The sequence below is a fragment of the Anomaloglossus baeobatrachus genome, chromosome 9 (genome assembly GCF_048569485.1).
Source record: "Anomaloglossus baeobatrachus isolate aAnoBae1 chromosome 9, aAnoBae1.hap1, whole genome shotgun sequence".
NCBI lineage: Eukaryota > Metazoa > Chordata > Amphibia > Anura > Aromobatidae > Anomaloglossus > Anomaloglossus baeobatrachus.
The window spans coordinates 175,455,943-175,469,751 of NC_134361.1; the positions used below are offsets into that span (position 1 = coordinate 175,455,943).

General features: G+C 48.3%; 1 protein-coding gene across 1 annotated transcript in view; it reads left to right on the top strand.

The window, feature by feature from the left end:
• Positions 1-4,837: 4,837 nt before the first annotated feature.
• The window catches only part of LOC142251861 (uncharacterized), a 72,775-nt gene continuing 63,803 nt past the window's right edge, over positions 4,838-13,809 (top strand). The window contains exons 1-2 of the mRNA XM_075324910.1: positions 4,838-4,881; positions 6,853-6,921. Of these exons, the coding sequence (XP_075181025.1) occupies positions 4,838-4,881; positions 6,853-6,921 (113 nt within the window). The remainder of the gene's footprint in view (positions 4,882-6,852; positions 6,922-13,809) is intronic.

The window sequence follows — 13,809 nt, forward strand, 5'->3', positions numbered from 1 at the left end:
GGTGACCTTCAAACTTAACTGAACTGGAATTGTTTTGTAATCAGGAATGGTCAAATATACCTTCATCCAGGATCCAGGAACTCATTAAAAGCTACAGGAAGCGACTAGAGGCTGTTATTTTTGCAAAAGGAGGATCTACAAAATATTAATGTCACTTTTTGCCCATACTTTTGCACCGGTCAAATTTTGTTTAAATGTGGATTGCACATTTTCTGTTATTACAATAAACCTCATTTCAATCCAGAAATATTACTCAGTCCATCAGTTATTAGATATATGAAACTGAAATAGTTGCTGCAAAAACCAAAATTATTATAAAGAAAAAAGGTTAACATTAATAGGGGTGCCCAAACTTTTTCATATGACTGTATAGTGCTGCCATCACTACCATACAGATTAAACTTGGATTCATTCGACCACAACACCTTAGACCAATCTGTCTCTTTCCATTGGCTCTGTTCTTTGGCAAACTCAAGTTAGACTTTCCGGTTGTTTGCAGAGATGAAAGGCTTCTGAACTGGAATTTGTGCATTCAAGCCTTCTGCTCTTAGCTGTCACATTTTGACTCCATATTCTTCGTTCATTTTGTGCGGAATCTATTATGGACATCAGATACAGAATTTTTCTTAATAATGTGATCACCTTTGGAGGAAGTTTTCCGTGATCGTCCACTTCTAGGCTTGTCAGCTGTTCCATAACCTTCTTTTTCTTTCTTTATTATACGTGACACTTTGACTCTGAGAACAGTTGAATTTCATCGCTGCCTTTTTTTTGGCTCTTGCCTGACTTAAATCTCAGAATAATAAGCTAAATGACATCTGGTGATAAATTTGGCTTTGTCTTTGCCATGTTTTATCCAAAAAACACACAAACAAACCAAATAACAACAACTTTTTAGGCAAAATTAGACTACCAATGACAAAATATGCAAAACATATGGCCTAGAAAATGTGGAAAACTAACACATATAGGGATAAAACAATGTCAAACACAATTTTTGCATTAGAACCGACAACCATTTGCTTCCAAATTACTAAAATCACAAAAAAATAGCATCACAACATCCAGACAGAAGTAATCACACTATTAAAAAAAGGCAAAACTTTTGGTCGCTACTGTATTTTAGCTGGGTTTCTCACTTGAAACATTAAGCATTTATGAGATACATTTTAAAACACTAAAAAATAATGTGAGAAGAAGCATAACTGGCACAGGGTGTGACACGGTAACTAAGAATGGGGGCCCCTAGACTGGCCCTCTGACTAGGGATCCTAAGCTATCCCTTATCCCAGAGGTACGCCTGATGGTGGCTAGCTCTGGACTGCCAGCATAGCCCAGACTCCTGCTCAGGCCCAGGTCAAATACCATCCTCCCCCACCCGAGGGGAGGGCCGGGACAGGAGTGTTGAATAGTGGTAAAATTGCATTTGTTGTGTCAATTTACCACTGCAGGCAATCATCAGATGTAGCCTTTAGTGTTCCATCAGGGTTGACTTCTGCTGTAATGGAGTAGAGAAGACTTCAGCGACAATGATTACACAGCACAAAATTGTCACTTGACCACTGGACAGTACAGTGTCATTGGAGGTGCGGTGGCGGTGTGGGATGTAAATATGGATTTTTTTTTATGGGTTTCTTCTGCAGCTTAGTGATATTAAGAAGGTGTTGTCTAGTAGTAGACAACCCAATTAACCTCAGATACACGATAAAGAAGATCTGTCCACATTACTGATTTGTCTTCTATTCTTCATTAAACAATTATTGATATTATTGAAAAACATGGGATCAGTGGGGATTGATCCATGGTATCTGGACGGATGTTGGTCCCCATATAATCTATAGGGACCATAATTCGGTGTAAAGGGGTAGGAGCAAGTGCGTCATACTCACCGAATCACTGGCGTGGCCTCTCATTCTTCTTCTGAGATTGCTCATTAGGCTCATGCATATTCACTGCTTTCTTTGCCCACCGAAATCTGTGATTGGTTGCAGTCAGACAGCGTCCTCACACAGCTAGAACACCCATATCAAAAATGGACATCTAAAGGTGGCCTTATCCAAACCCATCCATATGTCCAAGGGTATTTTGGCAACCTCATGTCCAGCACAACCTTTCGTCTGTTGGCATCTTGGATTTTAGGAGCATTTACACGCATTTAGTGCTGTAGGAGGGAGTGGTATTATTACAATGTCAAGCCACAAATTGGGTTACATTTTGGAAATAATGATTTTATGTAAATAAATGTAGAAATCCATGGATTTTCTTAACACACAAGAGAGACTTTTTCTTATTATTCCAATCACTTTTATGACAAAACTACAATAAATATAATTGAAAATAAAATAACAAGGTTTCTATAGTAACCAGTAATGCTGGAAATGTATTTCTGTTAATGAAGCAGCTATAGTTCAACCGACCATGTGCACAGACGGAAAGAAGATTAAAGTAAGTCAGGGTTAGGAGAGGCCGCTGACACAGAATAATGCCGTGGCAGATGAGCTTAGGAAAAATCATCCAGAAAAATCAGACAATTCTCATCTGCATTGTCATCAGTGTGTCCTTGTCCATACTTTACATTTTTGTGACATCTGTATTTATAAATCAGCATTTTAAAACATACACAATCATAGGTTAATAATGTAAATGTATCCATGAAAAAACAGATAATCCGTATGAGATCCATTTTTTTTTGTGCTCACCCATAAACTTGTATAATTGAGTCTCATCTGTAGTCCAGCAGACAATAGTCTATGATGCCATTTTTAGCCTAAAGTATATAGTGTACATAGTGAGAGCAAAATACACTCCCTCTATGCCATTTGAACTCCAAATTGATAAGTTTTATTTTATGAGCGCTCGGGAAATCAATACAGCACACACAACTTTGTATGGTGTACTGGAGATTTCTGCTTTATTAGCACATGTGACTAGTTTAAATATCGTCACAAACAAAGAAGGTCCCTCTGAACAATGCACCAATAGGAACAGTAGGGGCGTGAATAGAAATGTGAAACTTCCCCGCCCATCGGTGCCACCCGATCACCGTGACATCAAGGATACTACTGGAACAAAATTCGTTTTATTCTCTCACATTAGTATTCACATGGATCCTTGTTATAGTCAGTAATTTAAGGTGCAAAACTCTGGATCCTGTCCTTACTGGTGCTAGGAGCTGTTATTCCATATTTACAGTAGATTATTTTAGTATTTTGCCTTAAAGCGCACCAATCACAAGGATTTTCCTGTATAACCTAAAGCCAGTGCTATACTGGCGCTAGAAGACCAAAACATATATATTAGGATGCTCTTAGTTGTTAGACCATTAATTTATATGTCCACGTACAAAAATCTAAACTTTATTAATTAACTAGCTGTACTACCCGGCTTCGCCCGGGTTAATAACTGCTGTTAACAAAATAGAATGTATTAACAAAAATGTATTCTGCACACAAAAACCACAAAACAAATAGATAGAAATGTAATTATTAAAAGGCAAAAACTAAGCTAATAGAAGCATTTTACAACATATATTTCAACATCACAGATATTCCACACAGATTTCACTAAATTGGCCAAGTAATGTGCTCCGTCTCTTTCCAGATCTGTCTCTTTCCAGATCTGTCTCTTTCCCCGTCTGTCTCTGTCTGTCTCTCTCCTCGTCTGCCTCTTTCCCCATCTGTCTCTTTCCCCGTCTGTCTCTTTCCCCGTCTGTCACTTTCCCCCATCTGTCTCTTTCCCCCTCTGTCTCTTTTCCCCTCTGTCTCTTTCCCCGTCTGTCTCTTTCCCCGTCTGTCTCTTTCCCCCTCTGTCTCTTTCCCTGTCTGTCTCTTTTCCCGTCTGTCTTTTTCCCCGTCTGCCTGTCTGTCTGTCTCTTTCTTTGTCTGTCTCTATCTCTCTGTTTCTTTCCCCATCTGTCTCTTTTCAGGTCTGTTTCTTTCCCAGGTCTGTCTCATTCCCCGTCTGTCTCCCCGTCTTTGTCTGTGTTTTTTCCTGTCTATTTCTTTCCCTGTCTGCCTGTCTTTGTCTGTCTCTATTTTTCTGTCTCTTTCCCCATCTGTCTCTATCAAGGTCTGTGTCTTTCCCCATCTATCTTTGTCTGTCTCTCTGGCTGTCTCCTCCTTCCCTGTCTCTGTCCCTGTCTGCATGTCTGTCTGTCTCTTTCCCCATCTGTCTTTTTCACCGTCTGTCTCTGTCTGTCTTTCCCTGTCTGTCTCTGTCTGTCTCTCTGTCTGTCTCTCTCTATCCGTCTCCCCACCGACATCTTATTACCTCACATATAAGCTTCTTATACTATGAATGTCTTTTGTTCCTATAGCAACCAATCACAGCTCTTACTAATAACCTGTAGTTCCAGGCTCCATTTACTTTAATGGAGCCATGTTTTTTGGAGAGTAACTGTAAAGTGTGGGGTTACATTTTCCTGTCAAAACATAGTCTATGAAGTTCCCTGGGTCACATGAGGTGTCTGTGCAAAATTTCGTGATTGTAATGCGACGGTGCGGATACACTTTTTGTTTCACTTTTTCCCTATTATGTAGATAGGGGCAAAATTGGTTGGTAAATTGGAACACATGGGGTTAAAATTTCGCCTCACAACATAGCCTATGATGCTCTCGAGGTCCAGACGTGTGAGTGTGCAAAATTTTGTGGCTGTAGCTGCGACGGTGCAGATGCCAATCCTGGACATACACACATACACACATACATACACACACACACACACACATACACACATACACACACACATACACACACACACACACACACACACACACATTCAGCTTTATATATTAGATTGATTAAAAATCAGACAAACAACAAGAAACACACAGTGTGCATGTCATGTGTGATTGATGCACACGAGGTAGAACAGTGTTTGGGGTAAGTAATAAGGGACCAATGTGCAGTGGTGGAATATACGTAGTATAGATGTTCAGAGCCGGGGATTCTGGGGGTTAATAACTCTCCCTCCACTCGGTCCTGCCTGACAATGGGGCTCTAAGCACCCTGTATATGTGGTGCCCCCATTCCACGGCGGCTATTCCTTTTATCCCTAACTAGTAACTACCTTCTGAGATACCTACCACAAACCTCCATAAAGTGCAAAGTGAAATAAATCTAGCACACAGAAACTTACACATCAGAGAAGGTTATTGACATGGTATGAAAAATTATATACCCCTCCCAGATGAGATTCTCGTCATGCAGGAGACAATAATAGGTGAAGTTAAAAGTAGCCCTTCCAGTAATTGACTGAGATATATCATCAAAGCATACACAGATCCAAAATTAGATTAGAGAGTCCAGGTATTGAAAGAAGCCTGGTCACGATGTCCCGTGAGGCTCAGCAGTTACATCCAGATGGGTCCTATGTGTGCTGAGGCTCACAGGACATCGTGACCGGGCTTCTTTCAATACCTGGACTCTCTGGATAGGGTGGCATTTCTGGGCAATCGGGATGCGATTGAGCTCCTGATAGCCATCTCCAATTCCCCTGATGAACCCCAATAATCAGTGGGGGGAAACGCGTTGGGGAAGGGATTAGGTCCTCTTGTTTATATAGCACCGGGATCCTTCTCTAACTGGGACCTGGTTTTGGGAACGTACTACTAATTAACTCTGGATTCTCCTTGTAGCCCAGGAGTACTACCACCTAATTGTAAAGTACCCCAATAATCTAATTTGTCTGATTTTTTATCAATTCATTAATAAAGTTTATATTTTTATGGGTGGCTATACTGGCGCTATCATGCTGTCTCTATACATACCTTTAGTTGTCAGCTCGGATGTATAGGTTTTGAAACACATGCAAGTAAAGTTTATAAAATGAGCAGTTTTTTGATTGACAGCAGCTGCCGATTAGCTGATAGCTGGGGTGAGCATTCATAGTGATTCCCGCCCCCTGCCTGTCCGTTATTTATGCTAATTCTATTATAGAATTGTTTTACTGCCTGATGAGTATGATAGTGCCAATATAGCACTGGCTTTAGGTTATATAGGGAAATCCTGGTGATTGGTGCACTTTAAGGCCTATTTTTCAGGCAAATTCCACCTGTAATCCACCTGAAAAAGAGCTCCAATATTGCGCCATAATACAGTATGAACATAATGCACAACAACAATGTTAAAACAACAATTGATGTCCACCTGCTCTGTCTTATATTGTATATTTTAACCTAGCAGAAGCTGTCTGCTTCCTATACCTGAAAGCATAGATTAAAGGCGCAGGGTAGCTATGGCTGCTTTCACACATCCGGCTTGAGCTCTGCGGCTCAATCCGGCTGTGCAAGCTATGCAACGGATGCGGTGAAAACACCGCATCCTTTGCATACGTTTTTCCTTTGTGGCCAGTCCGGTTTTTGCCGCTTGCGGCATGCTACTGAGCATGCGCAGTGGCAAAAACCGCATGAGGTGGCCGGATGCGGTTATTGCCGCATCGCGCCGCATCCGGCCGCCATAGGCATGCATTGAAAAATGCGCCGCATCGGCCGAATGCGGCGCAATGCGGGTTTTTTTGCCGCACGAAAAAACGTGCCAGGCAACGTTCCATCCGGCCGCCGCATCGGCTAAATCTGCCGCATGCGGCAAAAACCGGATAGAACGCAAGGCCATGCGGCACAATGCGGCACTAATTAAAGTCTATGCAGAAAAAACGCAACCGGCAGCAAAAAAAAACGGTTGCGATTTTCCTGCAAAGTGCCGGATTGTGCCGCATTGCAGAAACCGGAGGTGTGAAAGCAGCCTATGTCAGAAAAACGACCGCTGGCATTTTCTTGACTCGGCGGCTACACATAGCCTAAAACTGGTTGTGAAACACTGTATATTGGTCTTAGATCTTCCCTCATTTTGCAGACACTGGACAATGTTTCACCTTTTTTCTCACTGTTGGCGATGGGTCCAGATAAAGCAGGAACCAGTGAGGTAAGAAAGTGCCATTTAATAATGTTGCCATGTTGTTATACTGTCATATTCTTAGGTCACGTTCACGGCATTGCAGGACCTTAGCTATAGATGGGTATGACCACTAGCAACTAACTAACTGTGACTATATGTGTAAGCCGTGTACCTCTTTAGGATACAGCGAAGTCATGAACGGGAAATAAACAGCCCCAAAACTAGATTAACTAATGAAAGTACTTTACTACAATTTGGATATGAACGCAATAAAAACAGGGGAAAACACTCAGCAAAGAAGCTGAGACCCTTGTGCTATACAGCATGGCACCTTACAATATGTCAAGTACAATATATACACTATGCATTACCTACAGGCATGACTGGATAATCCAACCGCCATCTACCTATTAATGCCGTTAAACATGAAAAAATTGGACGGGTGTGAAATACAAGCTGCCCGCAGTAGAGCACAACAGCTTACAGACTTAAGATAAATTTACTCTAACCCCCATTTGACTATTCCCCTGCCCCAATATAAATAATAACTTAATAAAAAATAAACTTAAAATTAATACATATAATGTTCAACACAAGCTTCCTCCTGGATAAGCTCAATTATGGCCTAAAGTCTGTTTGCGCTCTGCTGTATCAGTCACCTGATCATGTTGTCTGCATTCCCAGTGGCAGGAGCTTTTCATTCCATGCCTCGTTCCCAATAGCTCACCACTTTATTAGGACGTCCCCTCCATCATTACGCTGCCAGTTATAAATCTGCTCTGCAGTGTGCTCAGCTTCAGTGCCTGCTCCTGCTGCTCTTAGTCCTGTCCCTCTGCCCCCTCCTGCGGCTTGCTCTCCCTGTTACTGACCTCTGGTTTGGCCCAGACCCTGACTCCAACTCCTCCATTGTACTGCGCTCCCCTCTCTTGGCTCTGACCCGGCTAGTACAACTCCTCTTAACAACCATTTAGTTGCCTAGGTCGCCGTGTGACTGGGCTCTCCCTAGTGGTTAGAATCGTTACAGACAGCTCTGGTTCTACAGTGTGGTGGCTCTCATTACACACACTGTGTGCTGACTCCCCTAGTGGTGATGTGCCGCCCCGCCACTCGAATAAAAAGGGGGGTATTTACAGGGGGGTGGTATATTAAGAGTTTGTGACACCACCCATGGTGTGTGGTAAAGTGGAGTGCCACCGCTGCGGCTGGGAGTACCTGGTGGAGATGGAGTGGGCAGCCAGGTGTTTAACCCCTCCACGGGTAGGGGGAGATGCCCCGGGATTCGGTGATGGCGACTGGGAGGTGTTGTTGGGGAGGTAAGGGTCACTTGCGTATGTCGCGGGCGGGGAGGAGGGTGTCAGCACACCGCGCTCACCCCTTCTGCTCGGGTCCGGCAGTTGCTCCTGGTGGCTCGAGCTGCGGGCCGGATCCCGGGGTGTCTCGAGCGACACTCCTCGCCCGTGAGTGAAAGGGGGGGTGTTTGTTGGGATTATAGTTCGTGACGCCACCCACGGTTGTGGTGATGGCACCACCGCTGCTCAGTGTGGGGGTCCCGGGGATGGTGATTGGAGCAGCCAGGTGTTGTGTTGCCCCTCCGTGGGTAGGGGTTGGTGATCCCGGGGCCCGGTGAATAGGTGTAAAGTGTAGGGCCTGGAGGGCACAGGGACGCGGGGGCCGCGCTGTGCCTTGCGGCACTGTGGTACTCACTCAGCCTCAGACACGGACACAGTTTGTACGGTAAACCAACGGCTGGTAGGACGGTCCCACAGACGGCTGCACCTGCACTCCCGGTAGGTGACGGTGATGTCTCTCTTCCTTGCACCTGTGTTGTCTGATGGTATCGGTGGATTCCCTCCGGTTACCCGCTCCCCGACTGCAATCTGGGCCGGAGGAGCTCTACACTTTGCCCGCAGGCGCTGGCCCTGGGGAAACTGGTGCCTTGGCGGTGGCGGTGTCTCCCCGGTAATGGTCGGGCTGTTGCCGTCAATCGGGACTTTGTTGCTGGGGGATCTGCGTCCCCTTCGCTGACGGATTCGGCAAATTGGGCGACTCCTAGCCTTGCCGGGGTCCGAGAGGCCCCTGCCCTGGTGCTGACTGTCCTTCGGAACACTGCTCCAGACCACCGGGCACACAGCCAACGGGGTCCTTCCAGGAACTTCCGAACCGTCCCACTCCGGACAGTCACCGCCGTCGCTGACCTTGCTGTTCTAGCCCTACACACAGCTGGGCTCTCAGGCTTTGCACTCTCTGCGCTCTCTCCACTTCTTGCTTTCCTCCTTTTCCACTTTCCTTTCCTTCACTTTCACTTCTGGTTGTTTACTCTAGCCCTCAGCTAGACTGCACTCTTCCCCTGCCCGGGGCTATCTGCCTGGTAACTTCCTGCCTCCAGAGTTGTGAGCTCCTTGGTGGGCGGAGCCAACCGCCTGGCCCACCCCCTGGTGTGCATCAACAAACTCTTGGAGGGAGGCAACAAGGATTTCTGGTTAGCAGGTGTGCCTACCTGGAGTGTGGGGTGTAGTGGTGTTGTTACCCGTGTCCCCTGGCTTGCCCAGGGCGACACATTCCCCCTTAGCAAAATGCAGACCGTCCGCGGGCTGCCGTCCTACACCGGTTTTATTTTTCTGTAAAAAGGGGATAACAGGGTTAAACAAAACATACATAACATTTTTAATCAACTCTTCCCAAGACGGGAGGCACATTTTCTTTTAACGTTTCAACGGTATACGGTCACGGTTTCCGCTCTCTCCCACCCAAGTAACCTGGCCCTGATGCTGCCCCTAAAACCCAGGCAGCACCCCTTGACCCACAGTCCAGCACACGGTACCCGAGCGGGATCTGTCCTTCCCTCCAGAGGGTAGCCACCGGTCCCTTTGGTGGCTGGGCCCTGGCCTGCTCTGCTCAGGGCCCTCCCTCCAACCTGCCTCTCCGGAGGCGGCATTGCGGAAACGGTAACGGTACCCAACATATTTACAAACCACTAACGTTTGTGGTTGCCCTGCAGAGTTCACGGGCTTGTCCATGGCTAGTTCCCATGCATAAACTTTTAACGGTCCCCACGGGGACAACGGTGCCGGCTCCAGCCGGTTGCTAATCACACAAAATCAGGTGAAAACTCGGTTCAATCAGTGTTTTTCCATTTTTCAAAACTTTTCAACTTTTAACTTTTTCAACAAACTCACAACACTCTTTTACATTGGCGGGCCCCTCTTACTCATAGAACGGTCTCCCTGTACCTAAGTGGGGGTCTACCTAGGTTGGAACGGGTGGACCTTCGGGGCCCGGTGTCAGTGGTGCTAGACAGTAGGGTAGAGGGAACAATCGGTTCCTCCTCCCTGCTAGAGTGTGGGGCAGGCGGAGGTGCAGGGGGGCTGGGTACAGGTTCATCCCTGGGCACTGGCACTGGTTCTGGCTCACGGTTAACCGCTTCCACTACTTCTTCATCCACGGGTTGTGGGAACAGTATCACTGGAAGTATCACCGCGCCGTTCTGTGTAGGCCAGTTTGCTGGGAAGTCACCCATGACAGTGTGGATTACCTCTGCTGCCTTTTCCACCGGTGGAGGAACTGGTACTTCAGCCTCTGCTTTCAACGCTGGGGGGCATTTTTTTAGATGGTCCCGAGAAACTGTGGCCAGGGTGCCCCCTTGGTCACGACTGATCTGGTAGGTCTTCCCATTGTCCCACTCGGTGGGTTGTACGACATAAGGGACTTGCTCCCACTGATCATCCAGTTTGTGGGCTTTTCTCTTCCGTTTCAGCACCACATCTCCTGGCTGGAAAGGACCTGCAGGCGCCTTCTGGTTGAACCGGTGCTCTTGCTGTTCTCGACTTCGACTGAGGTTGTTCTCCACATACTCCTGGATTTGCCGGTACTGGGCCCTCCTCCGACTTTCCCACTCTGCCGTTGAAGGGAGTGCTTCCGGAGCCTCCAACCCCATCTCCAGATCCACCGGCAGGCGGCCAGGCCGGGCCCTCATCAGATACGCTGGGGTGCACTTCGTCGAGCTGGATGGGATATTATTGTACATGTCGACCAAGTCGGGTAACTTTTCCGGCCACATGTTCCGTTCTTCCAGCGGTAGCGTCTTGAGGAGCCCCAGGACCAAGTGATTCATTTTCTCGCACATGCCGTTGGTTTGGGCATGGTATGGAGTGGTCCGGATCTTCTTGCAGCCGTACAACTGGCAGAATTCGTGAAACACTTCTGCTTCAAAAGCCGGGCCTTGGTCAGTCAGCACCTTCTCGGGGTACCCATGGGGTCGGCAAAAATAGGCCTGGAACGCTCGAGCAGCGGTTCAACCAGTCAAGTCATTAACGGGGACTACCACCATAAATCTTGAGTAGTGGTCTACCATGGTCAATGCGTAGGTGTACCCACTTCGGCTAGGGGTGAGTTTGACATGGTCCAGGGCGACCAGCTCCAGCGGCTGATGGGTGACGATGGGATGTAACTGTGCCCTCTGGCTAGTCTCGTCCTTTCTCCTCAGTGTACAGGGACCGCACTCTCGGCACCAGGCTTCCACCGATTCACGCATCCCACTCCAATAGAACCGCTCCCTCAACAGCATCTCCAGCTTCTTCCACCCGAAGTGGCCAGCACCATCATGGTATGCCCGCAGGACAGTAGCAACCTCAGCTTGAGGAACGATCAACTGGCATATTTTCTCATGGGTCTTTGGGTTGATCAGCTCACGGTACAGCCTCCCTTGGTGTAGGTAGAGCCGTTTTCGTTCTTTCCACAAGCGTTGGGCTTCGGCTGGAGCGGCAGGATCTATTCCCATAGCACCTTGTTCCACCAGGGTCTTGACAAGGCGGACAGCCGGCGCTTGGTCCTGGGCGTCCTGCCACTCTTGACTGGGCCGCGGGTCCAGATCCACCCTTTGCTGACATACTTGTACTCTCTCAGTAGGCGGCTGGTGAAACGCAGGCAACTCAATCTCCTCGAGATCATCATCCTCACACCCCTCTTCTGACAAATGGGGCATCCGGGAGAGTGCATCTGCATTGATGTTGACACGACCGGCTCGGTACTTTATGGTGAAATCATAGTTGGCTAACCGGGCTACCCACCGCTGCTCCAGCGCGCCCAACTTGGCCGTGTTCAGGTGAGTTAGCGGATTGTTGTCCGTAAACGCGGTGAATTTTGCCGCCGCCAGGTAGTGGCGGAACCGCTCTGTGATAGCCCACACCAACGCTAATAGCTCGAGCTTGAAGGAGCTATAGTTCTCAGGGTTCCTTTCGGTCGGCCGGAGTTTTCGGCTGGCGTAGGCAATCACCTTCTCCTTCCCATCCTGGACCTGGGACAAGACCGCTCCTAACCCCACGTTACTGGCGTCCGTGTGGAGGATGAACGGGCGCCCATAGTCAGGGTACGCCAAGACCTCTTCTCCGGTCAAGGCCGCCTTCAGCTGGCCAAAGGACTCCTCATGCTTGTCCTCCCACAACAGTGGGGTTCCAATGGGTCTACCACCTTTGGTCTGTCCCACGAGGAGATCTTGCATGGGGGCAGCCATCTTCGTGTACCCCTTTATAAAGCGCCGATAGTACCCCACCAGACCCAGGAACTGCCTTACTTCCCTCACTGTGGTTGGTCTCGGCCAGCTCTGGATGGCAGTGATCTTCTCAGGGTCGGGGGCGACACCATCCGCACTCACCACATGTCCTAGATACTGCACCCTGGGTTTCAGCAGATGGCACTTCGAGGGCTTCAACTTCATCCCGAACTTGGCAAGGGACGCGAACACCTCGGCCAGGTGCTCCAGATGGGCCTCATACGTCTGGGAATAAACAATCACATCATCCAAATACAGCAGGACGGTCTCGAAGTTTAAATGTCCCAGACAGCACTCCATCAATCGTTGGAAGGTCCCGGGGGCATTGCACAGCCCAAACGGCATGCTATTGAATTCGCAGAGCCCCATCGGGGTGGTGAAGGCGGTCTTCTCCCGGTCCTCGGGGGCCACGGCCACTTGCCAGTATCCGCTGGTGAGGTCAAGGGTCGAGAAGTAGTTTGCAGTTCTCAGTGCAGCCAAAGATTCTTCAATACGAGGCAATGGATAGGCATCTTTATGGGTTATCTGGTTGATCTTCCGGTAGTCCACACACATCCGCATGGTACCATCCTTCTTCTTGACCAGTACCAACGGAGCGGCCCAGGGACTACAACTGTCCCGAATAACCCCTGCCTCCTTCATATTCTTCAGCATATCTTTGGCACACTGGTAATGTGCAGGGGGAATAGGTCTATACCTCTCTTTGATAGGGGGATGTTCACCTGTAGGAATGTGGTGTTGGACCCCCTTGATCTGCCCAAAGTCTAGGGGGTGCTTACTGAAAACCTGTTCGTACTCCTGCACTACCCTGTGTACCCCTGCCCTGTGATGTGTAGGGGTATCATCAGTGCCCACATGTAACTGTTGGTGCCACTCCTTGGTGTCCCCCTGGGGTGGGGAAGTGCTGGTGGTAGGTGGGAGTGTGGATGGACGGGCTTCTTGGATAGTGTGAGGGTCCAGGGTGAGCAGCTTGGCAATGGTGGCATACCGGGGGAGCCTGACTTCTTCCTCCCCACAGTTCAACACTCTCACAGGCACTCTCCCCTTCTTCACGTCTACCACCCCTCGGGCGGCCACTACAGTGGGCCAGTGCTCGGAAGGCATGGGCTCCATCATCGCAGGGTAGTCACGCCCCTGAGGCCCTACTGCTGCCCTACACCAGATCATCATCTCACTCCTAGGGGGCACAGTCAATGGAGCAACATCCATCACTCGCACTCCACCAATCTCCCCTCCGGTTGAGCTTACATGCTGGCGGTACATCAGGGCGCAGATCTCACGCTGCACAGCCCTCTGTCGGCTCCCCGCCGCCGTGGCGGCTAGCTGCTGCAAAAGGTTCAGCACATCAGCCATGCAGTGTTCCATCA